The sequence below is a fragment of the Falco naumanni genome, chromosome 13 (genome assembly GCF_017639655.2).
Source record: "Falco naumanni isolate bFalNau1 chromosome 13, bFalNau1.pat, whole genome shotgun sequence".
In the NCBI taxonomy this organism is placed as follows: Eukaryota; Metazoa; Chordata; class Aves; order Falconiformes; family Falconidae; genus Falco; species Falco naumanni.
The window spans coordinates 851,364-872,975 of NC_054066.1; the positions used below are offsets into that span (position 1 = coordinate 851,364).

Sequence of the window (21,612 nt, forward strand, 5' to 3'; positions counted from 1 at the left end):
GGGGCGGGAAGGACGCTCAGCGCCACCTAGCGGCGCAGGCCGGTACCGGTGCGGCCCGGCGGCTGCGCGGGGCCGGTACCCGGCGCCCTGGCGGGCCCAACAGCGGCTCAGCATCCTCGCCCGCTGATCCGGCCCACCGCGGCCCCTCCCCCGCTGCCAGTAGCGCCGGTCCGGCGGCGCCCGCCCGCCGCAGGAAAGAGAACTCGGTGCCGCGGGGTGTTTGCGTTAAATGCCACATTTATTTCAGAACCGAACAAGCCTCACGTGTGCACGGCCGGCCGGGCGCAGGACAGGCAGGGCCCGCGCGTTGCCACGGCTGGCAGGAGCTGGAGGGTGTGGAAGGCAGCCCCCCCTGCGCAGACCCCCGGCGCCCCCGTGGAACTCCCTGCCTGATGGGGCTCGGTCACGCCTAAACCTCGGGTTTTGTGCCCCTCGCCCCAGGGGCTGCGGTGGGCGAGGGGCGGGTAGGCGGGGGCCTGAGCAGAGCCGGCAGGACGGCAAGGGCAGCTGTCCCCGGGGCTGCCCCGCAGGGATGCTGGGGGTTCCGGGGAGCAGCCGCCTCTCCCTTGGCCGCGGGTGCGGTGGCCCCCAGCGGAGCCGTCTGCTCTGCAGGTTTGCTGGCCTCAGGCACGCTTCGGCTGCAGCTGTGGGCCACCCCTTGCCCGTGGCCACTGAACCAGTGTCTGGTCCCTGGCAGACACAGGTCCTGTCTCCACCAGAAACCGCCTCCACCCTGGAAAAGCCTCTCCTCTCCCCTGGGGACACCCGGTGTTCCCACCCCTGGCTCCCTACACTGAAATTCAGGATGGTACCAACCAGCCCTTGCACAGGCTGTGGGAGCTGGAAGGTCACAGCCCAGGCCCCCACTTAGTCCCGGCTGCTGCTCTGCCCCTCCGTGCGCCCGGGGTGCCTCTCCCTCCCTGAAGGGCACGGGTGGGCCTGCAGGTCTCTGGAATGGGTCACTGCGGGGAAAATAATCCAGGCTGATGGGGAAGCTTGTCCCGGGCAGGCTCGCTGCCACCTGCCTGGGGAGCAGGGCAGCTTCCTGCAGCTTCAGGCTGGAGCAGTGGGGTGAGACACCCAGGGAGCTGCGGTGAGGCTAGGCAAAACCAGCAGGGGCTCAGGATGGATCCCAAAACCTTTTCCACAACCTGAAACCCAAACTGAATGATGCTTGAATGTGCAGCGAGGGGGTCCCTGCAAGCCTCTGCCTGCCTGTCCATGCCCCCACAACACGAGCGTAACGAGAAGACAGTACCATGTCCAACACACACACGCACGCGCACACACATACACACACACGCACCCCCCCCAACAGACTGCGCAGGGGGGTGCAGCAGAGCCAAGGCGCAGCCGTGCTGTGCAAGGGAAAGTCAGCTGTGAAGGTGTGACAGCAAAGCTGGGGATGCCCAGGAGATGCACAGAGGAAGATGCTTGCCTTCCTGCCCGGAGCTGTGCCAGATGCCGCTGGCCACCCAGCAAGCCCCAAACCAAAGCATCCCCTGACAGGTGACAGACAAGAGAAGGAGGAGAGGGATTGCTGCTGCTGGGGAAGGTGGGAAGTGGTGATGGCTGGAGGAGAAGGTCTTTTCAGTGAAGCCACCTCCACTGTGGGAAGCCCCCTGGATTAACGTGCTGACAGAGGCAGGGTGGGAATGAAGTGGGTGCCTGCATCTGCAGCAGGGGAAAAGGAGTGAGAGAACACCAGCTACAGTAGTAAAAAGAAGCCCTGTCCCCACCCTGACACCTCATGCCAGCCTCCCCCCTGCCCCTCCAACCTGCTTCAAGCCTGTTGTCCTGCTGGGGGAAGGGATGTGACAGCCCTTTTGGGAAAGAGCAAGGATCCTGTGGATTGGGGTGGTCATTCCTAGCCCTCGCTGCTGGGGAACTTTCCCATCCATCTTCAGAAGCAGCCACCTGAACCTCCACATGCCCCGCAGGGATGGGACCTTTGGTGTCCTGCCCCAAGAGGGAGGGAATACCTTTGGACAAGCACTCCCCCACCCCCCACCCCACCCCCACCCCACCCCCACCCCCCGACGATGCTCCCAGGCTGGGATTAGTGGAGGTGGCACGACATGACAGGCAGAACCATGCCCCCCCGCCACTCCCTCTCCCTCCAGCAGGACCAGGCTCCAAAGTGAGGTGACCCATCCATGTGGACATGGGTGCCCTGGCCAGCTGAGACGAGACGGCAGGCTCCCACCTTCCAGAGGTAGATGGGGCAGGTAGGAATTGCCTCCTTTGGGAAGACATGGTGGGCTGTCCAGCCACCACTCAGGGGAGAAGTAGTTTAAGCTGCAAGGGGGGCAAAGCACAAGGTTGGGGAAAAGCAGGGAGTGAGGGCAGGCACTCTGCTGCTGCTGGACACGTGCCAGGGATGTCCTGGGGAAGGCATCTCCGGGACCCCGGCCCACCTCCAAGGCTCTCCCTTGCCCAGGGGAGGCATTGCCCAGGGGCCAGGACCCAACTTATGGGATTTTTGTGACGTAAATAAATACTTTATAAATAGCATCTTAAACTACTGACACCTGATCTTACACTGCCATCTCTTGCAGAAACATCAATAAACTAGGAAATTCCCTTACCTAAACTACCCTTTCCCTTCGTGTGGAGGCAATTCCTCCTGCTCTCCCACCTCCAAACTTTACTGCGCTCCCACCTCTGTAGATCGAAGACCAGCCTTTTAGCCAGAACCGCCCTCCTTGCTCCCTCCCCTCTGCCAGGGACCTTTCTGGAGCATTACAGATGGTGTGACATGAAGGTCTCCTACGGGGGAACAGGCAGTACATGGCACGCACACAAGAAATCCTGCCCAGGCAGGTCCAGGCTTTTGCAGCTACAAACAGAAGTGAGTTTCCCCCATGAAGGTGTGAATCGAGACAGATCCTTCCATGGAGCAGACAGCTAGGGCAGGAGATGGTGTGAGAGATCAGACATTAACATGGGGAGTCTTGAGACAGAATCAGCTATCTTGATCCTGTTGGCAGACGGATGAGGTGGAGGGTGTTTTTCAGGTTAGATTCTCATCTGGGCTGTTCTCCTTCTGGACAGCTTTGATCTGATTTGGAAAACAGGGGACAAAAAGTGTCAGAGATGTGGACAAGGAGAGGTGTGGTCCCCTGGGCTCAGTGTCCTGGCTGCAGGCTGGTGCTTGAATCCAGCCAGAGCTGGAGGGACATGGGATTAATGTCTCTTTAGCCGGATCGCACAAATTTTTGTGGATTTACTTCTGTTCCCCCAGTCCTGCCACTTGAGATGCTCTCAAGAACTTTGTGAGATGCTCTCAAGAACAGTGAAGGGTCACTGTCCCTGCCGCCAGGCATGGAAGTTGCTTTGATCTCAGCACAACAATGCCTCTGTACCAGCTGGAATCTGGCCCTAGATTGAAGCATTTATTTAAGTGGGGAGGAGCTGAAATCAAGATTAACGTGGTCCAAGTTTTGCTGGCTGAGAGCCTGTCCCAGCACAGCCCTGCGCAGGAGGTGCTCCCCATGCCTGGCCACAGGTCAGCGGCAGGGAGAGCACTGGGAGCAGGACAAGAGCATGCTCGGCTGCATGCAGGCCCCCCCCCCAACGGCTTCCCCGCAACCCCCTTTCCCCAGATGACCCTGGTACCTTATGGACCCAGCCAGGAGGGGGTTGAAGGCGTAGAGCCAGTCGTGCATGTCCTTGTCACTGCTTGCCTGCAGCAGGATGCCCCGGTGCTCTGTGCACACTGCGAACGTGTTCGGGGTCTGCCAGGGGAGAGCTGGGGCTGAGTCCCTTGCCCAAGGGGCTGCAGAGAGCGGGGCTGGCTCCCAGCACTCTACCTTGAGCATGGCCTGCTGGTCCTCGCTGTACTCCACCTGGGCCTTGGAGAGATTTAGTATGGCCCTCTCAACTGCATCCTTGTCCGAGTTGTAGATGTAGACATATGGGCGTCGGACCACCACAAAGCGCTTCACCCACCCATTGGTGTGGGGCTCCAGGAAGTGCAAGTAGCCCTTTTTGGAGACGATGGGGCTGCAGAAGGGACCGAGGTCAGGGTAGGACATATACCACGTGGAGGTGGCAATGGAAGGGCACCATCCCCCCAAGCCCCACAGTGCTCCCCTCACTGGCTCCGCTAGCTGCTCCTACCTGACCCGAATCTCTTGGATGTCAGGCACCAGCAAACGCTGGGGCTCCTTCTCCTCCTCAGGCCGGCGGGCTGGGGACTTCTTCTGCTCTCCTTCTACTGCAGGCTCAAGGTCAGGGCTCTCTGCCCTGGAAGAGACCTGGGGGGGTCTGGGGAGGAATGAGAGGCCAGGGTGTAGGAGGAGTGACAGCTGGAGAACACCCATCAGCCAGGACCACTTGGTAAAGCTGCTCTGCCCAGGGGCCGCTGGGGCATCACCCAAACCTCCCAGCTACCTTCTTACCTGACCTCCATGGCGTTGTAGTGTCCTTCCACCAGTGACGGGCAGGTTGAGGAGGGGGTGAGAGTGGTGACCCCAAGGGCTGGCATGGAGGGGTCTCTCATCAGGGTCACAGACATTTCGGACAGCTGTGGAGCAGCAAAGGTGTGGACTCAGGTTTCTGCCCCAAGCCAGGCACAGGCAAAAGACCAGGTGCCTGCTCATACAGGGAGAGGCAAGACCTCCAGCTGCTGGGGTCCTCTCCTGGCATGGTCCCAAGAGCCACCAGCTCTGGGAACGGCAGGGCAAGTGGAGGGATCAGGGACCCCAGAGCAGGGACCACTCATACCATGGTGCCCACCCATCTCGCCCCTGCCCAGCCAGGCCCCTCCAGCCATGCATGCCCCCCAGCCTCCGCCAGCCTGGCAGAGCCCAGGGCAGTGGCAGTACCTTGCTCTCACTGGCGCTAATGCAGACGTGGCTGTGGCTGTACTCCCTGTTGAAGGTGTGTGTGAGCAGGCGTAAGCACTGTGGAGAGAGGAGGAGGATGGTGAGGCAGGAGCCATCTTCCCCCACCCTCTTCCCCCCACTCCTCCTGGGCTTTCTCCTGCTGCAACCCCCTACTGCCCCATGGGAGCCTCTTCCCAGCTTCATCCCCATGACCTGGGGATGCTGCAGGACGGTACCTTCACGGCCAGCTCCTTCTGTCTCTCGCTGGGGGTCTCAGGGGGAGAGGTGCGGCCCTCAGGGGCCCCGTCAACAGAAAGCGGGGTAGAGACGCAGGAGGTGCTTCGGGACTCGGAGTCCTCACTGGAGCAGGGGGACAGGGTCTCCAGGCCCAGGCGCTGGGTCGTCTCCAGCTTCTCACGCAGGAGCAGGTAGTGCCTTGTCTTCTCCACCTGGGCACAGGCAGCCAGGCTCAGGGGTGGCTCCTTCCCCGCCAGCATCCTTTCGAGGACCATGCTCCCCAGGACCCATTAACCCCATCCGTTCATTAGCTCCAGGTCTGCTGGGACCTGGCTACCAGCAATGCACAGGAGAACATGGGCAGCACAGCCCCGCTCCAGTCTCTTCCCGCAGCCCGGGGTGGGGAATCCCACCAGGACCGGCAGGGTGAGGGGCTGAGCTGCCAGTTGCATTGTCTCAGCTGATTTCTAGCCCCAACTCTTACTTCTTGCAGGAGGCTGAGTTTCTCCAGCTCCCACTGATGGTCGAGGATGAGGCTGTCGCTGCGGGGCCGCCAGCCAGCCAGGTTCTCCTCTCCCCGCACGTAGGCTACAGAGGTGTCCAGCACACGCCGGCGCCGTCTCTGCATACCTGCGGGGACAGACACACAGCTAGGGGGACAGATGCACGGCCCCGACCCCGACCACCATGCTGTGCCTTCTGGCCCCACAGTGAACACCCAGGCAGAGGCACGGCACCCACCTGGGCTGCCAGCGTCAGCCACACAGCAGAGGCTGAGCTCATAGACTCCCGTCACACGGTTGCTGCGAGCAAAGGGAGACGAGGTGTTACCAGCTCTGCCCCATCCCTGTGCCCTGGTTATTTTGCCCAGGCTGCTGGGATGCCCCAGAAGGGCTCCAGTCCCTGGGTGATGACTCTTCTCCCTCAGAAAGACAGGCGCATCCCAGTACCTCTCAGAAGCCCGCAGGCTGCCACTGCCAAAAAGGTTGCGGATGGAGCGGGAGGCAGGAAGCTTGGCATCCCGGGAGTAGAAAACCATGCAGAAGTCTTTGGTGATGACGGCAGGCTGAGTGCAGTTCTCCATCTGCAGCAGGGCAAGGGAGAAGGCATCAGGGGGGGCTGTGGTTTGGCAGCCCAGTGGATTTCTCCCACCCCTGGTACCCAGTGGTTTCCACTCCCAGGGCCCCACAGGGTCCCCAAGCGCCAGGTTGAATCCTGCGCCCCGTAAGCAGCAGTGCCAGCTAAGGAGGGGTTCACACTGCAGTGGGGGAAATGCCAGACTTTGCTGGCATTATAATGGCCCGAACTAAGGTCCTTGCCTCAATGTAGGCAGAAAGAGTGATGTAGATTTTCTCCCGGTACGGGGTGACACGGTTGAGCAGCAGCGAGTTGTGCATGGAGCTATCCCACGCTGTCTCAAACTGGTAGAAGCTCCTGCCGAAAAAAAAAAAGCAGAGCCGGTAAAACAACCCCCCCAGAACCCCAGGCAAGCGAGCAAGGAGATGCCATCGTCCCCCCTCCACAGCGCTGTGACAGACCTGCAAGGACACATGGACATGCACACGCAGCAGGGACAGATGGGGACAGCCACTCCAGAGGACACAGGCTCAAGGCAAAGGGGGACAAGGCATGGTGGGAGGGGGATGCGGCATCCTCAAAACAGCCGATGGACCAGTGTTTTGGGGAGGAGGGACCGCGGGAGGAGTGGAGGCTCAGCTGGGATGCAGGCAAGGCAGGGCAGGCTGAGGAGGCAAAGGAGGGTGCATGCCCCACCCCCGTGCTCAGAGTGGCGGGGTGCCACCCCCAACATACCCGGGCCGGGTCCCCACTACCCAGCCTGGGACACGCAGCACCTCCTGGCCCCCACCAGAAGCAGCTGTCACCGTTCTGGTGACAATGGCCAGAAGGGAAGGGAGGTTGCACTAAGGGGTTGCTGCCACCCCGCCCCTGGGAGAGCAGCCCCCACGGCCAGCCACATCCCCTTCCCCAGGGCTGCCCCCGTCTGCCAGCCCTGCACCCCAGAGGGACCCAGGGACCGCTAAATCAGTGGCTGGCCCCTGCTGGGCTGCATCCCCCTGCTCCTGCTCTGCCCTTGCCAGCCCCATTCCCACCAGGCTGCCTTGCTCCCCTCACTGTGTTCTCCATGGCTCCCAGGCTGGGGGAAGGGGTCAGGGGCACCCGGCCCCATTCACCCTGTGCCTGTGGGGTCCCGTAGAGGACGGTGCAGCCACCCAGAGCAAGAGTGGCAATTGCCCTTTTTGGGTCAAGCAATTGAGGGTGGAGGAAGCAGGAGGTAACTCCAGCTTGAGAGCATGGGGGATCCATGTTTCACCCCCTGCCCTACTCCTGGGCTCCCTGCCAGGCCAGCCCCCAAAGCCATCCAGAGCTGCCACAGCCCAGGCTCCCGCCTTGACCATCCTGAGGAAGCTGTGGCTCAGTGATAGCTCAATGAGGATGCTTCGGCACATCCCTGAAGCAGCGTCCGGGCAGCTGAGGGGCTCTTTTAGAAAGAGCCAGGGCAGCCAGGGGGAGTGGGAAGAGGCTGTCAGCTGTGACTGCCCCCAGTTGGAAGAAAAGGGAGAGTGACACTTTCAGGTGTATAAAATACATTAAAAAAAAACCCGCATGAGACAGAGCCAAGGTGAGGGATTGCTTTGCAGACACAGGTCGCTTGAGAAGAGAGTACTCCCCAGGGAGGAGGAGAAGAGGAGCCTCAGGAGGGTGGAAAGAGCAAAAAGCAAAGGGAGGAGGCGAAAGAGAGAGAGAGAAAAGCAGGAGGGACCAGACCAAGCGGGTGCGTGCGAAATACCTAGTGTCATTTCCGAACGAAATGCTATAAGTGGAAGGTGACCCAAGGACAAACACACACACGTACACACACAGAAAAACGAAAGGTCAGAAAGCATTGTCTGTACAGCGCTGGCACAGGAGCAGGGCTGTGAGGAAGGGGAGGCTTGGCCCCATATCAGCACCACTGGCTGAAGGAGCTCCTGCTTGGCTAGACCCCTAACTGGAGCCCAGAAGGAGCTCAGCGAGGGCAGACAGACCTGGGTGAAAACCCTCTGCCTTACTCATGGTCCAGCAGCTGGGAAGTGAACACATTCCTCCTCATCCCCCGCACTCTGCCTCCCCTTGCTGCCGTCCCAGGGCAAGGAGCTCCCACCCAGTGCAGCCCCTTAGGAAGGTGCCCACTGAGGGGGGACCAGCCACCCCACTGTCACCCGTGCAATGGAAGATGATTTCTTGGCCCATCCCCTGGTCCGCAAGGGAGACCATCACTGTGCCAAGAGCTCAGAGGCAATGCCAACGCAAGCCATATCCTGCAGCTGGATCTGTGCTGGATCCATCCCCCTGCACCCCAGGGGTTACACCACAACAGTGCCAATGGAGGGACAGCTCTGACCTAGGGCATCTCCCAGCTGGACCAACTTCTAGCTGCTGTAGGGAGGACAATCTCCCAGGAACAAAGCTAGAGCCCACCAGGACTTGGGACACCCCATCCCCTGTCTCCCAGATGCATCCTCCTCTTCTGCTGCGAGGCAGGGTGGTGGGACACCCCCTCCTCTGCGGCCTCAGCAAGGCTCCCATCCAGAGGTGGGTGGCAGCATTCAGGTCCGGCAGCTTGCGCCTACGCACCACACACCAGGCTCACCCTGCAGTCCCAGCTGAAGCCCCCCCCCCCCCATCCCAAAACAGCCGCTCCCCTTGTTACACAGGGGTATAACAGTCCATGCCACATACGGGTGCATACACCCACCATTGTGCTTGTGTACAGACGCACACCGCCCGTTATGCCGCACCTATACCTGCGAGACTACTGTGCACGGGACGGGCAGCCACGGCGTGTGCTGCCACACCACCCAGTGTTACTGCCATCCTTGTCAGGTGCCCAGGCGAGGGCTGGAGGCGCTCTGAAGCCCCCACCACGGCTGGCACAAGCCTTGCGGCTACTCCCAAGTGGTGCCAGGGGCTAAGATAGGACTGGGGCAGGAGGCAACAGGGGGGCGGCACGCTCAGTGCTGGATGCCAGAGAGATGGGAGAGCAGCGAAGTCAAAAAGCCAGAAGAAAACCCAAATCAGGCGATGGGGGCGCAGGCGTGCGAGGGGGAGCAGCAGCCAGCGAGAGCGTGGCCCTAACAAATAGCAAAGGGGCCGAGTGAGCGAGAGGTGCCAGGGCAGGGGGGAGGAAGGATGGGGCATTTGGAGGGATGGGGGGCTGGATGTCCAAGTGCTGCCTCAGGCAGGAGTGAACGCACTGAGGAAAGGAGGGAGAAAGAAAGAAGGGAGAGAGAAAGGGGGGGGGGAGGGTGGAAAAAAAGCCAATGGAAACAAATAATACCTAGGCATATCCGAATCAAGAAACTGCCTGCAAAAACACAAAACAATCACATGGTTAGTGTGGGCTCAGATGGGCGGCAGCAGGGGAGAGAAGCGAGGGGGAACCCTGAGCGCTGCCCCCCATGCCTCCTCCCTGGGCACTCACTGCAGGGATGGATGAATGCTGGAGAGGGAGCTGTATTGGCTGCTCCCCCAGTCTCCTCATGAGTGGCTCTGGGGAACGGGGGAGCCTGGGGGCCGGGGGGAGCCAGGGCTGCTCTGGGCAATGGAGGCTGCATGGTGTAAGGCAGCGAAGCAGGGAGCGCAAGCAGCCAAGGAGGAGAGTGAAGTGGGTCCTGGCTCTGCCCACTGCCCTCCCTCTGCCCATCCTTGCAGGCTGCTGGGGCCAAAGCATACGCACCTGCATGCCAGATGGAAATAGGGGGGAAGTTGCATGCCCCTCAGCATCCTGCAGGAAGCTGGCCGCCCCCTCCTCCCCCTGCCTAGCCCTCAGCAGGCTCGACAGGATGGATGCGGGACAGATACGGCGTGCACACCAGCCCGCGGCCCCAGATCAGGGGTGGCCCTGAGACGCAGACCCTCCGAGTGTGCAGGTAAGTTGGGCTCTTGCCAAATCCAAGCCCCGAGTCTGCCTGCTTCTCCCCACACCCTGAGCAACCCCCAGCCTAAGCTGTGTCCCCTTGTCCTGCAGGACCTGCAGGGGGAAGGCAGAGCAGGAAGCACATCCCCCCTGCCAGGCTACGCTTAGAGAGATGCTTTAGATCCTATATGGCTGCACCTGGGACCAACCAGCCAGAGCAGGAGCTGAAAAACAGCGCAGCCTCAGCAGCCTGTGGGCGCCTCAGCCACCCAGCTCTCAACAAAAACTGTCACAGCTTGGCCAGGCCAGGCCAGGCCCAACTTGCCCGACTGACCTCACTCCGTTGTCCCTGTAGCTGTGCCGAAGTGCCCAGCCTGACACTCATACACATACCCAACCCTGTGATTTGGCTCTGCTGCCCTGGTACTGCGCGCTTGTCACTCCACCATGCCCAGGAGCTGCCCTGGGAGTGCTCCAGGGTGGCACCTCCCATCCAGACCCCCATCATTCCCCTCAAAAACACCCTGCCTTCGAACAGGCCACCTTGGGACAGCGCTGACCCTGAAGAAGACAAGGAGAAAAGCGACCCCCGCTCCCTGCTGGGATGCTCCTACACTGGCTATCACCATGTGCGCAGCCCAGGACCAGTTCCGCTGCTCCCAGCGCTGCCAACAACCATCCCCATCTTGTCGCGGCTGCCCGCAGGCACACATTCTGGCCAGGGACCCCTGCCAGCCCCCCAAGTTTCACCAGCAACCCTGGTGCAGAGGAGAGCTCTGCCCTCCACATGCACCACTCCCCCCTGCCCCCACAGGACCCAGCCAGGGAGATCTTGGAGATAAAAAAACCTCCAGCCCTGCTGCTCCCACACCCCTGCCAAACCCATGGCAGGGGTGGGGACAGCCCGCCCCGCAACAGGCATCCCCACAGCAGTGGGGGATGGCTTTTCTGGAACACTCCCACAAAAATGGGGACCCGCCACGGGCACCAAGCAGCCTTTCCAGCACATTTTCTGGGATGCAGAGCAAACAGCCCTTTGTGGCAGGTCCCCTCCAACCGCAGGGTCACTACATCCTTCCAGCACCAGCACCGGCACCAACCAGCTCTGCACCTGGCAGTCACAACCATCACGGGAGAGAGCAGGACACCCACCCAAATTCCCTGTAGTGCCAAAGCCCAGTGCGGAGATGGTTGGGTGAAGAGAAGGAAGAGGGCTGGTGGCTTTGAACCCCAAGACCCTCTGCAGCTCCAGAAACCTCCTGCCCTGATGCAGCAATGGGTCAGCAGGACCCTGCGGAGGAACTAAAAGCCCCCACACACAGGGGAAGGAGGGGCTCCCCACATCTTCCCCCAGCCCTCACCGCAGCAGGGAAGAGCAAGAGAAGCAGCAGCACGCACCGGTCATCCTGGGAGGGGTGGATGTACCCAGAGGAGAGGATGTTCAGAGACAAGATGTTGGGGTCAATGAGAGACTCATCTGCTTCTGGGGTGTTCCGGATCCGACCTGCAGGAGCAGCAGAGGGACATCTCTCAGGCAACAGCTGATGGCCCTGTGAGGGTCCACCATGAGGGGCAGAGGTAGCTGTCTGCCTACATCCCACAGCAGCCCCCTCATCACAGGCAACAGCTGCCTGGTGCTTGGCCGCTCAGCGCTTGAGGTCCTGGTCCAGCTCCCGGATGCAGTGGCCAGGACAAAGGCATCCTGTCCATGTGGCATCCTAGCGTCACCTGCCAGGCAGCCACCACTTTGTGGGAGGGGAGACAAGGTATAAAGCCCCATGTGGGAATGTGGGTGAGAAAAAAGTCCGAGAGGGTGCTTGGGAACTCAGTGGGCTGAGGGTTGCTCACAGCCCACCCAACCTGATTTGGCTTACCCACGACCAGCTCACGCACTTCCTTCCAGCGGATGAGGCTGCCCGTTTCATGCACCAAGGTGACGGTGATTCTCCTCTGGATGCCCTGAGACCCACAAGGCCAGGGAGAAGGGACAGTGGTTAACACAGCTGCCAGTAGGAGCCAGAGCCAAGACGGCACCTCAGGGAGAAAGTACCTGGTGGAGAAGGAAGGTCCCGTGGCATGGCATGCCTCCACGGTGGTCCACGACAGCAGGAATGTAGCTGGAAGAGAGGATTGCGGCATGACATAGAGGCCTGTTGGCCTGCCCGGAGGTGCTGAGCACCAGGCAGATCACCACGCTGCCTCCCTCTCCCCTTTCTGGCAGGACTTACTCGCCGTTGGCCTCCAGCTCACAGATCTCAAAGAAGACCATCAGGTCATACTTGCACTGGCACGGACCAGCGCTGGGCCGAGTCATGGTGCTCAGCTTTGTCGCAGGCACTGTGGTGGGTCAGAAAGACAGCTTAAAGGGTGAGCTTGCCACCGATGTTTGGAATGAGGCATGTGATGGCAGGCAGGGGAAGGGGCACAGCAGGTAGGGACCACGGGGAGACACATGGAGGCAGGTGGCAGCAAGGCGGGAGGGAATGCATGGAGGGGGACAGCGCCATCCCGGGGACCTTGCTGACCACTGGCATGCCTTCTGCCATGCCCAACACAGGGCAGCAAGGGTGTCAGGATGCAGCTAGCCTCACCCATCCCCAAGATGCACATCCTGAGCCCGCAGCCCTGGCACTAACACATCTCAAACCATACAGCACCTCTCCAAGGGTACCACTCAAGGACAGCCGTTTGGGGACAGCCGCTTGGGAACAGCCGAAGGGAAGCTCCGCCAGTGCTGGTGCGGGGACCCCACAGCAAACCACAGTGCTCAGCCAGGCCCCCACAACACAGGTCTCAGCAGCCAGAGCACAGCGGAGACCCCATAGCCCCTGTGGGATGGCATGGCTGAGTGGCCACCTGAACTGTCCAGGGCGGGGAGCCTCCTCCCTGCCACTCCACGGGAAGTTAGAAGGGGGCTTTGCATCAGCCGGGTGCTACCAGAACGGGTGCCGAGGGCTTTAAGGGCTTTTGGGTGCTATGGTCCGCAGTACATTTTTTGTGGTGCCCTGGGGCCCTAACTGGTTGGTCCCGCTGGGCAACGGGACCCTGCACCCAGCACAGGGACCACGGACAGGCAGAGGAACAGGCAGCCAGATCCCCTACCTGGTTTGGAGAGCGGCATCACACGGGGGAAGTGGCGCCGGGACGGCCTCAGTGGGCTGCAGAGAGAACCAGCTTGGTTAAAGCATCCACAGGGACTCTGAATCTGGCTAACCTCACCTACCCCCTGGGGCCACCCCATCCCATCACCTGGCCCCTGCTTCTCTGGGTCCCCAGGAAGGTGGCTGCACCAGGTGCCCCCAGTGGCACCCAGGGGCGGCTCAGGGTGCACCTACCTCAGGACGTCCTTGCAGAGGGGTGGGAACGGGTGCTGCTGGTAGTGCCCAAAGACTTCAAATACAATCGGCTGACTCTTGATGTATTCAATGAAGGACTTGGTCACCTCCACAGCGATCTAGAAGAGAAAGAGCCGTCGACGGCACAGTTTAGCTGGGAAAGGGATGCAGCTGGCAACAGCGCCAGGGAGGTGAGAGGGTGCAAGCCTGTCTGATCCCCTGCATCCCTCACCCATCCCCTTCCCCATGGCCCAAGGATGGTCTCCCCACCAAGACCACTGCCATGGAATCCCAGTCTTTTGGGGTAGAAGGAAGTGGCTTGTGGTCTTTCCCCCACACATCCACCTTGGCTAAGGTTGGCTTAGCTGAGCAGCTGTGACAGGCTGGGAAAGCCAGCAGGAAGATGCTCCCCCAGGGAGAAGATCCAGCCAATGGCCCGGCAAGGACACCAGCAGCCATGGGGGTGAGGGGTTGTGGACAGGGGAGGGGTACGCACATTTTGGACGTGATAGAAACCCAGTGGTGGCCCCCGTCCCGTGTTCTTCAAGGGTTCTGTTGAAAAGGCCTCGTCATGGCGATGGATGAAGCTGTGGAGGGAAGGAAGGTGGCTTGGGGGCTACAGGACAGGGACGTGCTGGAGCACGGAGGGCAGAAAAAACAGGAACCAGGACAAGAATCTGCTCCCCCCAGGGCTGCTGCCCCCACCCTGGCCTGGCGAAGGACCCCCCTGAAGCCGGTGGGACCCTCTCCCTGCTGTTTTCCAGTGACTGAACAAGATACCAGAAAACCACACGGGCTCATCCTGCAGCTCTTGGTTTTGCCTCCCCATCCATAAAGGGCTCGGAGCTTGGAGAGCTGGGACTCCCCAACACTCACCACCAGCCCCGAGGCAATGACCAGAGCACAGTGGGAGATGTGGGGCCAGGAGCCATCGAGGGCTTACTTGAACTGGCAGAAGATGTCTGCATATTCTGCAGAGATGCTGGAGGCTTGCAGGACTGTCACACGGAAAGTAAAGATGCTGCCCAGTTTCAGGTGGTCCAGAGCTGTCTCCAATGGCCCATCCGGCACAGGCTTCTCTGGACTGTCCAGGAGAAGGTCCTCTGGGGTCACTGTGGGGAGGGGAGGGTCCTCAGCAGGGCAGGGGGTTCACCCCCTGTGTCTGCCAGCAGCCCCATGCCAGGGCAGCGGGCTTTTGACACTTGGGTGGGCAACAGGAGTCTGGATGCTGGGGCAGGGGACTGCTCCCCAACCACTTGTCAGCACCCCCTCACCTGCACAGGTGTTGTTGTTGACTTCGTCAGCAGAGGGACCCATGTCGCTGACCTGTCCCTGGCCTTCGACAATGCGCAGTTCCTCCTGGGAGGTCCCCGAGCGAGACATCCCCACCGCTGGGCAAGACTCTGACTGGAACTGTGCCGGGAGCAGTGCTCAGGGATGCCGGTGGTCTGTGAGGTGGTCCCGCTTGCAACCACACCCAGAGTCCCAGGGCACCTCCAGCTCTCCCACCCCACAGCAACCCATGCTGGGACAAGGGCAAGAGCATGGTACAGTGGTGGGTGTCAGCGGGCGAGGGGCTGCCAGGTGGACTGGGAGCACGGTCCCTTCAGCGCGATGCCTGCACCCGGGGGAGCACGGTGGTCCCCGTGGGGGAGCACCACTGTGGCAGGCAGGGCTCCATGGTCCCCAGGCACCCACCAAGGGCTGGCCGCCACCATACCTTCTCAAAGTGCTGGTCATCAAAAGAGATCTTGGCCGTCCCCGACTGCCGCACACCGGAGCCGTAGTCAGGGGCTTCCTCATCCGCTGGGGGATGGATGGTTGTGAGCCGGTGCAGGGGGATGTGGGGGATGCGAGGGGCGCATTCTGGGGGGGGGGGGGAGCCCCCCTCCTACCTGAGATGGCCTGGACGGCCACACGCAGGAAGCCCTTCACCTCGCCCTTCTCGCTGACGATGGCCACGCGATGCACCAGGGGCACAGGATAGAGGAGGTTGCTCAGGTAGACAAAGGCCCTGCCAGAGAGGGGAGGGGGGGGGGGGGGGAGGAACACACACAACATGGGGGGAGCGGTCACTGCCCCCACCCGCGGGTCCCCAGGCGCGGGTGGCACGGCCGCCGGCGGCCGGGATCCCAGGTCACCGCTCACGGCACTACCGCGGCGCTGCAAAGCAAAACTAAAGAGAAAGCAGCCAGGGCCAGCCGAGAGGGGAGGGGGTGGGCAGCGGGTGGGCAGGTTCTGCAGGCAGGCAGGCGGGCAGCGCGCCGCGGGCAGCACCACGAAGCGGACAGGGCTCGCATACCTCTCCGGCTGTCACCTCCGTGGCGGGCAGGGAGGGGAGGGGGGCTGTGCTGGTGCCACTGTGAAGCCGGGAGGGAAGAGGACCTTCTCTGTGGCGAAGAAGCTGGAGTACTAGGGCAGGCGGTGCTGCGACACGACTTGGGGGCAGCTGCCGAGTCACCGTGGCAGGGATGGGGTCAAGTCAGGACGGGAGGGGAGGGTGGCGAGGGAGGTAGAGGCCGGCAGGAACAAAGGAGGGGAGAGGAGGAGGCCCCGGCTGGAGGCCAGAAGCCTCCAGAGATGAACCTGCCAGGGGGTCCCGGCCCCAGCCCTGCCTGTGGTACCACAAGACTGCTGGTGGCTGCACGTGGGTTCTGCCCAGCTGGGAGGGATGCTGCATGGTGTGGCTGGCAGAATTGGTGGCATATGTCCCCCCACCCCATCCCTTCACACGCATGTGGCTATGGAGTCCTGGGCTGCCCACCACAGGGGTGGCATGGCTGGCTTCTCCCCGTGGGTGGGGAAGGAGCTGCCAGCCTGAACCTCCCCACTGTCCACGGCATCCAGATTGCCAGCACTACCACAGCAAGGTGCCATGCCAGGGTTCAACACGATGGCCACACCATGTCTCTGGCAGCACCTCCCACGAGGCCACAGCTCCCCGTTTTGCCTCCTCTCGCCATCCTCCTCAGCCTTGCCAACCAGCCAGCCTGCCTTCCAACAATCTTCCTGACACCCTGGTGACAGCGTGCTGTGCCCTCCATGGTGACAAGCCACTTCGGTGCTGAGCTTCCTGCCAAGAGGTATAAGCTACCCCTGCCTGCAGGGCAGCACCATTCCCAGTGAGAGGCTGTGTGGGGTGCCCAGCACCCCAACCCAGGGCAACCACAGGCATCTTGACATGCAGCGTATTTGGGTGTCATGGGGAGGGATGGTGCTGGAGCTGGCCAAGACACTCCTGCTTCAGGAGGGTCCCGTGAGGGTTGCATCTCCAGGAGGCTGGCAGTGCTGCTCGTGATGTCCCAGCCTTGCAGGTGCCTTTGCAGACATCCAGTGGTACCCAAAAATGCTTAGGGAGCTCCTGCAGCAGGACCCAGCCCTGCACTTGCAGCCCAAGCCCCAAAGTCCGGATATTCCCCTTGCTCTGGTGACTCCCATTGAACTCCAACTGCTGCTTGAGGCTTTTTCCACCCAAAGCATCTCCAGTGTCTCAAGTTGTGGAAGCAAAGGTGATGCCCCATCACTGTCTCCTGCTGGGCCCAGCTCACTCCATCTCTTCTCGGAGACCACCGGGGACAAGTGGCTGGACTGTGCCAGGGCTTCCTGGCAGGACCGCGTGCCTAGGGTAGAGCCCACAACTGCGGGGATGTCTCGAAAATACGGGGATCTGGTTGTGCCTGCTCACTCAAGATCACAGGGCAGCTGGTGTTGAAGCCGAGGGGGTGAAGAGGGGAGGAAAGAGGGAGAGGGAGAGGGTAGGTGCGCAGGGAGGAGCGGGACAAGTGTGTCACTAGAGGAAGGAGGGCAGGGACACTAACCACAAGATTGGTGAGGTGCAAAGATGGCATGCTCAGACCAAAGAAAAGCCTTTCCAAAGGAAGACAAAAGTGAAATAACCCCAATTTTTGCTAAAGCTTTGGAGAGATAGAGCCAGCAGCTAAAAAAAAAACAACCACAAACAAAACCAAAAAACTAAAAAATTAAAAAAAAAAAAACCAAAAACCTAAAAGAAAAAAAAAAGAAAGGAAAAAAAAAATCAAAGACAAGGATCCAATCATAAACCAATCCAAGCACACTTCACAAGAAATGTGGCCGGCGGAGCTGCTGCGCGGGGAGCCAAACCCAGGGCAGACTCAAAAGAAGTCCGAAGGCGCCGAGCTCTGGGGAACGTGCCCCCGGCACGGAGCAGGGCCGCTGCCGCAGGGCCTTGTTTGGTTTTTTGAGGTGCCCCTGAGAGTTTTGAGGGGGGGGGGGTGTTATGTTTTGTTTTCTTGTTTTTTTCAATAAGGAAAAAAGGAAAAAGAAAAAAAAAAAAAAAAAGGGGGAAGAACCCAGCTCTTTCGGTCTGAGGCTGCAGGACTCTTACCACACCTCTGCCCTCTCTGCCTGCACTGGTCCCCCTCTTCCCCACCTCACTGCCCACACCCTGCCCCTCAGGGATAAGCCTGGCTTTAGCACACCAAGGAAGAGGAGCTCCAGCTCCACCCCAGTGAGGGCAGCCCCAGTGGAGAGAGGTTCATCATCACCAGCCCCTCTGGCTCCTGTACGGGGCAGAGGCTCTGGGACCAGCTCCAAGCACGTACCCCTCTGGGAAAGCCCTGGAGCAGCGCTAGCAGCACCGCATCCTGTTTGGGGGATGGGCAGAATGTGATCGGGTTTGGCAGCACGGCCAGTTTTGTGGCAGCTGGTGGGTTTCCTCAGGCCAAGACTGATGGAGCCCGGGGGGGGGGGTGTCACCTGGCCAACAGGTATTGAGGCATCAAAGCTCTTGTCCTCAGCTGGAGCCGAGGAGGATTTGGAGCCTGTACCCGGGTTCCCACGACCTCCCTGAACAACTCCTGTGCCAAGCTGGCAGGGATGGCCCCAAGCCGAGCACCGGGTATGGGAGGCAAGAGAAAACGCCACTTTTCGAAGAGCCCTCCCGTCCCTCCTGTGCCCAGCTCTCCCCTCACTCCCCTCAGCTTTGTCCTCCGGACCGCCTGAGGACGTTCAAGCCTCCGCCTCAGAGGGGGCTCATGCTGACCGCTGCAGCTGGGACAGCCAAGCCGGTGCCAGAGGCACATGCAGTTTTGAAGTGCCGGCGTGTCACCTGCCACCAGCACCACAAGGAGTCACCCCGAGTCGGGTGGGAGATGGCCCTCCCTGGGACAGAAACGCCCAGGACTAAGACCCCTGTGCGGCTCCCTCAGCTCCTTCAGTGCCAAAGATGCAGCAGAGCTCCCCTGCTCAGGGATCATCCCCAAGACCTGCCTAAAGGGTCTCCAGCGGAGCTGGCACCGTCTACTTTCCCCTGCTACCCCCCTGGCGCCGCTGTGCTTGTCACAGCCCTACCTCGGTGGGCATCTCACCGCCCTGCCCGGCGCCCCAGGCTCAGCAGCAATCCCGGCCAGCTGGCCACCCCCTGCGCCTCTGGAACACCCCAGAGGTGGGAGTTGTGTCCGAAAGCAGTTCCCTCATGCGAAAGAGCTAGTTCCTTCCCGGCATGCTCTCCTAAAACCTCACCAACCTTCCTACTAAACTGAACAGGGGGGAGCGGTCGTAAAACGGATCCCGGCCATCACACAGTGGGCACTCCGGAAAGATGTCTTCCTCCAGGTCCTCCGCCTCCTCCTCCTCCTCCTCCTCCTCCTCCTCCTCCTCCTCCTCCTGCCCCTGGTGCTGCTCGTCAGCAGGCTCGGTGATGTCGGAGTCGGGGTTCGAGAAGGTAGGGGAGGGGGTGAGATCAGCCATGCGCTCGCTCATGCATGTGTTGAAAAGAGGAGAGCTGTTGCAGCCAGAGATATCTGAACTAAGGTTAGTACAACAAGATAGAAGACAGGTTAACACCAGCTGTTCCAAACAGAGAGAGCAAGAATAGGAATTTTGCTTTTTTTTTTTTGGGGGGTGGGCTTTTTTTTTAACGAGTTGGGTTTTGGGACGGGGCTTTTTCCTGCTTAAACCAAAGGCCGCTGGGAAATAAAGACCTGCCCGTCCGTCCGGTGTGTTTCTAAAGGAAGCCACCAACAGCCATCAGCTATAAAGGGCGGAGAAAGGAGCAACCCAAGGAGCCGGTGCAAATGGTGGGGATTCCCCTCGCTGGCTTTGTGGGCAACGTGGGGACAGAGCAGGCACTGCAGCCTCCACCACTGAAGGGAAACTCTCCACATGCCATGGCACGGGGGGGACAACGCTGTGGCAGGTGCGGTTGGTTGGGCCATGCGGCTCAGTCCCCTGCTCCCCCTGCCCACCGGGGCAGACCCCTTCTCCAGGGTGGCTCATCCTCGTTGCTGGCATTGCACTCTTCCAGCCAGCAAGTGGGAAGCGCACGGAGACAGGCGGCACATACCGTACAGACGGATGCTCAGACACCAACACATATACGTGGACGCGTGACTGCCAGGGCAGAAGTTGCGATGGCACAGGCTCTCAGCCTGCTGGACAGCCATAGCCCCCCGCTTCCCACTGGTGTCAAGCCAAGAGCCCATGCCTCACAGGACTGCGTTAGGGCAGGCAGTGGGAGCATTGCTCAGCGGCTCATGGGTCTCTCGGGGTGCCAGCAGTCCATGTGGAGGAAAGCCATCGCAGTAAAGATGGGCCCTGACCAGCACCAGGGGGTCAACGCATCCTCCCATGGCACGGCCCCAGGGAGACAAACGCTCCGCACGTGGCAGAGCTGGCGGCGCTTCCTCCCACAGGGCTGCCTGCGGGTCCCAGCCGTGCTTAGAAGGAGCCAAAGCGCTCACCTGCCAACCAGCCTGAACCAGGGGAAGCGGTCATAGAAAGGATCTCCACCGGTCACCACATTGTCGCAGTCCTCGATGACACTAGAAGGCACTTCTGCTGCACGGTCATACATTTCACGCATTAAGTCCAGGCGTTGCCTGCAGGCAGAGGGGGACACGATGGACAGCTGGGAGAAACCGGGCTGAGGCTGGCCAAGCCCTCCCTGTCATGGGCACCATCCTCCTACCTCAGCTTCTCCAGCGTCCAATAATGTGTCGCCCCGTTCTTCTGGTCCTGCACCTCTACGGCCACGATGGTCCGAGGGAACGGCCGCTTTTCCCGGTCCTTGGCGGCATCAGGAGGCAGGAGGTCAGGGGGGAGAGGCGAGTACAGTGTGTCGGTGAGGAGCACGAACTGGAACTGGACCTGGAGAGGAGCAGAGGGAGACAAGTGAGCTGCCTCAGAGGACGGCAGGTGCCATGCTGTGCCTTTAGTGACCCCTTCCTCAGCATTTCCCTGGCTGCCTGTGCTTGTGGCCTCTGCCGTGGGTGCCACAGCACGCCAGAGAGGAGCCTGAGGCACCCACCTTTTTCTTCAGCTCCACACTGATGGCGTTGGCTTCCTTGAGGAAGATGGCATTGCCCCAGAGCAGGTCACGGAGGGAGGTGAACTGGTACCACTTCCACTTCCTAAAGGCCCAGAGGGCCAGCTCAAACTCCCGCTCCGTCCACTGCACTGTGGGGACATGGAGGGACAGTCACCCCACCGCTGGGAGAACAGGGGCGCAGAGGTGCCCAGGGGACATGCAGTCCACTCTTCTTGCTCCCGCAGAAAGCATCAAAACCCTGTGGTGGACCTAGCCCTCACCTTCATCTTCAGGTTCTTCCTCTTCCTCATTTGCCTCAGGGTAATACCGAGAGTCCATCTGCTTCTGCAAAGCCTCCAACTTGCTCTCATAGTCCTGGGGGAAGCAGAGAGAGGGATGATGCAGCCCACAAAGTGTGACCTTCCTCCATGCTGCCATGGTGCTTCTCCCCATCCGACAAGCACCTGGCCTTCTCCCTCCTCTGGGTCGACTTACAGGGACAACCCCAGGAACAACAGGTTTGCCCTTGTTTTGGGGACACACAGAGCCACCCTATCCAAAGATCCACCAGGACTTCAGTCATGCCTGGGAAGCCCAAGAAGGAGCCAGATCCTGGTCACCTACCAGCCTCTGCTGCTCAAGAAGGTAATTCGCCTCCTCCCGCTCCCTCCGGTACTGGTCCTCCAGTTCCTGGAGCCTGGGAGGAACAGGGAAGGAGAGGATGACCAACCTGAAGGTGGATACTCAACTCCCCAACTCTCCATTGCCCCATCCCCTGCACCCTCACCGCTGCTCCATCTCCTGCTTCATGTCGATGCCCTGCTTCTCCAGCAGCTCTCTTTGAGCAAAAGCCCAGTCCACAGGCTCAGCGGGTGTCTCGGCGCACGGGGTCCGCTCCCGCTCCTGCCGAGCCTGCTCGGGGTGGTTAAAGCGGAAGACGTGGCTCTTCCCCATGATGATGCGATTTCCTACAGGGTTACAGGCAGGGTGGAGGAAAAGGACCTG

At 60.8% G+C, this 21,612-nt stretch overlaps 1 protein-coding gene across 29 annotated transcripts in view; it reads right to left on the minus strand.

The window, feature by feature from the left end:
• Nucleotides 1–219: 219 nt before the first annotated feature.
• KIF1A (kinesin family member 1A) overlaps nucleotides 220–21,612 on the minus strand; it is a 42,608-nt gene continuing 21,215 nt past the window's right edge. For 6 of the 29 annotated variants that reach the window (XM_040613487.1, XM_040613488.1, XM_040613496.1 and 3 more), the window contains 31 exons: nucleotides 21,395–21,575; nucleotides 21,232–21,304; nucleotides 20,889–20,982; nucleotides 20,608–20,756; nucleotides 20,269–20,447; nucleotides 20,042–20,179; nucleotides 18,826–19,107; nucleotides 15,215–15,333; nucleotides 15,040–15,125; nucleotides 14,594–14,732; nucleotides 14,263–14,431; nucleotides 13,816–13,906; nucleotides 13,320–13,438; nucleotides 13,087–13,142; nucleotides 12,213–12,321; nucleotides 12,035–12,101; nucleotides 11,859–11,943; nucleotides 11,383–11,488; nucleotides 9,406–9,432; nucleotides 7,876–7,899; nucleotides 6,386–6,500; nucleotides 6,017–6,150; nucleotides 5,808–5,869; nucleotides 5,551–5,696; nucleotides 5,066–5,278; nucleotides 4,830–4,907; nucleotides 4,404–4,528; nucleotides 4,123–4,269; nucleotides 3,813–4,005; nucleotides 3,619–3,737; nucleotides 220–3,061 (listed from right to left, as the gene is read on the minus strand). In XM_040613487.1, the coding sequence (XP_040469421.1) occupies nucleotides 3,019–3,061; nucleotides 3,619–3,737; nucleotides 3,813–4,005; nucleotides 4,123–4,269; nucleotides 4,404–4,528; nucleotides 4,830–4,907; nucleotides 5,066–5,278; nucleotides 5,551–5,696; nucleotides 5,808–5,869; nucleotides 6,017–6,150; nucleotides 6,386–6,500; nucleotides 7,876–7,899; nucleotides 9,406–9,432; nucleotides 11,383–11,488; nucleotides 11,859–11,943; nucleotides 12,035–12,101; nucleotides 12,213–12,321; nucleotides 13,087–13,142; nucleotides 13,320–13,438; nucleotides 13,816–13,906; nucleotides 14,263–14,431; nucleotides 14,594–14,732; nucleotides 15,040–15,125; nucleotides 15,215–15,333; nucleotides 18,826–19,107; nucleotides 20,042–20,179; nucleotides 20,269–20,447; nucleotides 20,608–20,756; nucleotides 20,889–20,982; nucleotides 21,232–21,304; nucleotides 21,395–21,575 (3,668 nt within the window). In that variant the 3' untranslated portion in view covers nucleotides 220–3,018. The remainder of the gene's footprint in view (nucleotides 3,062–3,618; nucleotides 3,738–3,812; nucleotides 4,006–4,122; nucleotides 4,270–4,403; nucleotides 4,529–4,829; nucleotides 4,908–5,065; nucleotides 5,279–5,550; nucleotides 5,697–5,807; nucleotides 5,870–6,016; nucleotides 6,151–6,385; nucleotides 6,501–7,875; nucleotides 7,900–9,405; nucleotides 9,433–11,382; nucleotides 11,489–11,858; nucleotides 11,944–12,034; nucleotides 12,102–12,212; nucleotides 12,322–13,086; nucleotides 13,143–13,319; nucleotides 13,439–13,815; nucleotides 13,907–14,262; nucleotides 14,432–14,593; nucleotides 14,733–15,039; nucleotides 15,126–15,214; nucleotides 15,334–18,825; nucleotides 19,108–20,041; nucleotides 20,180–20,268; nucleotides 20,448–20,607; nucleotides 20,757–20,888; nucleotides 20,983–21,231; nucleotides 21,305–21,394; nucleotides 21,576–21,612) is intronic. The other 23 variants (XM_040613505.1, XM_040613508.1, XM_040613503.1 and 20 more) reach the window with 10 other exon arrangements.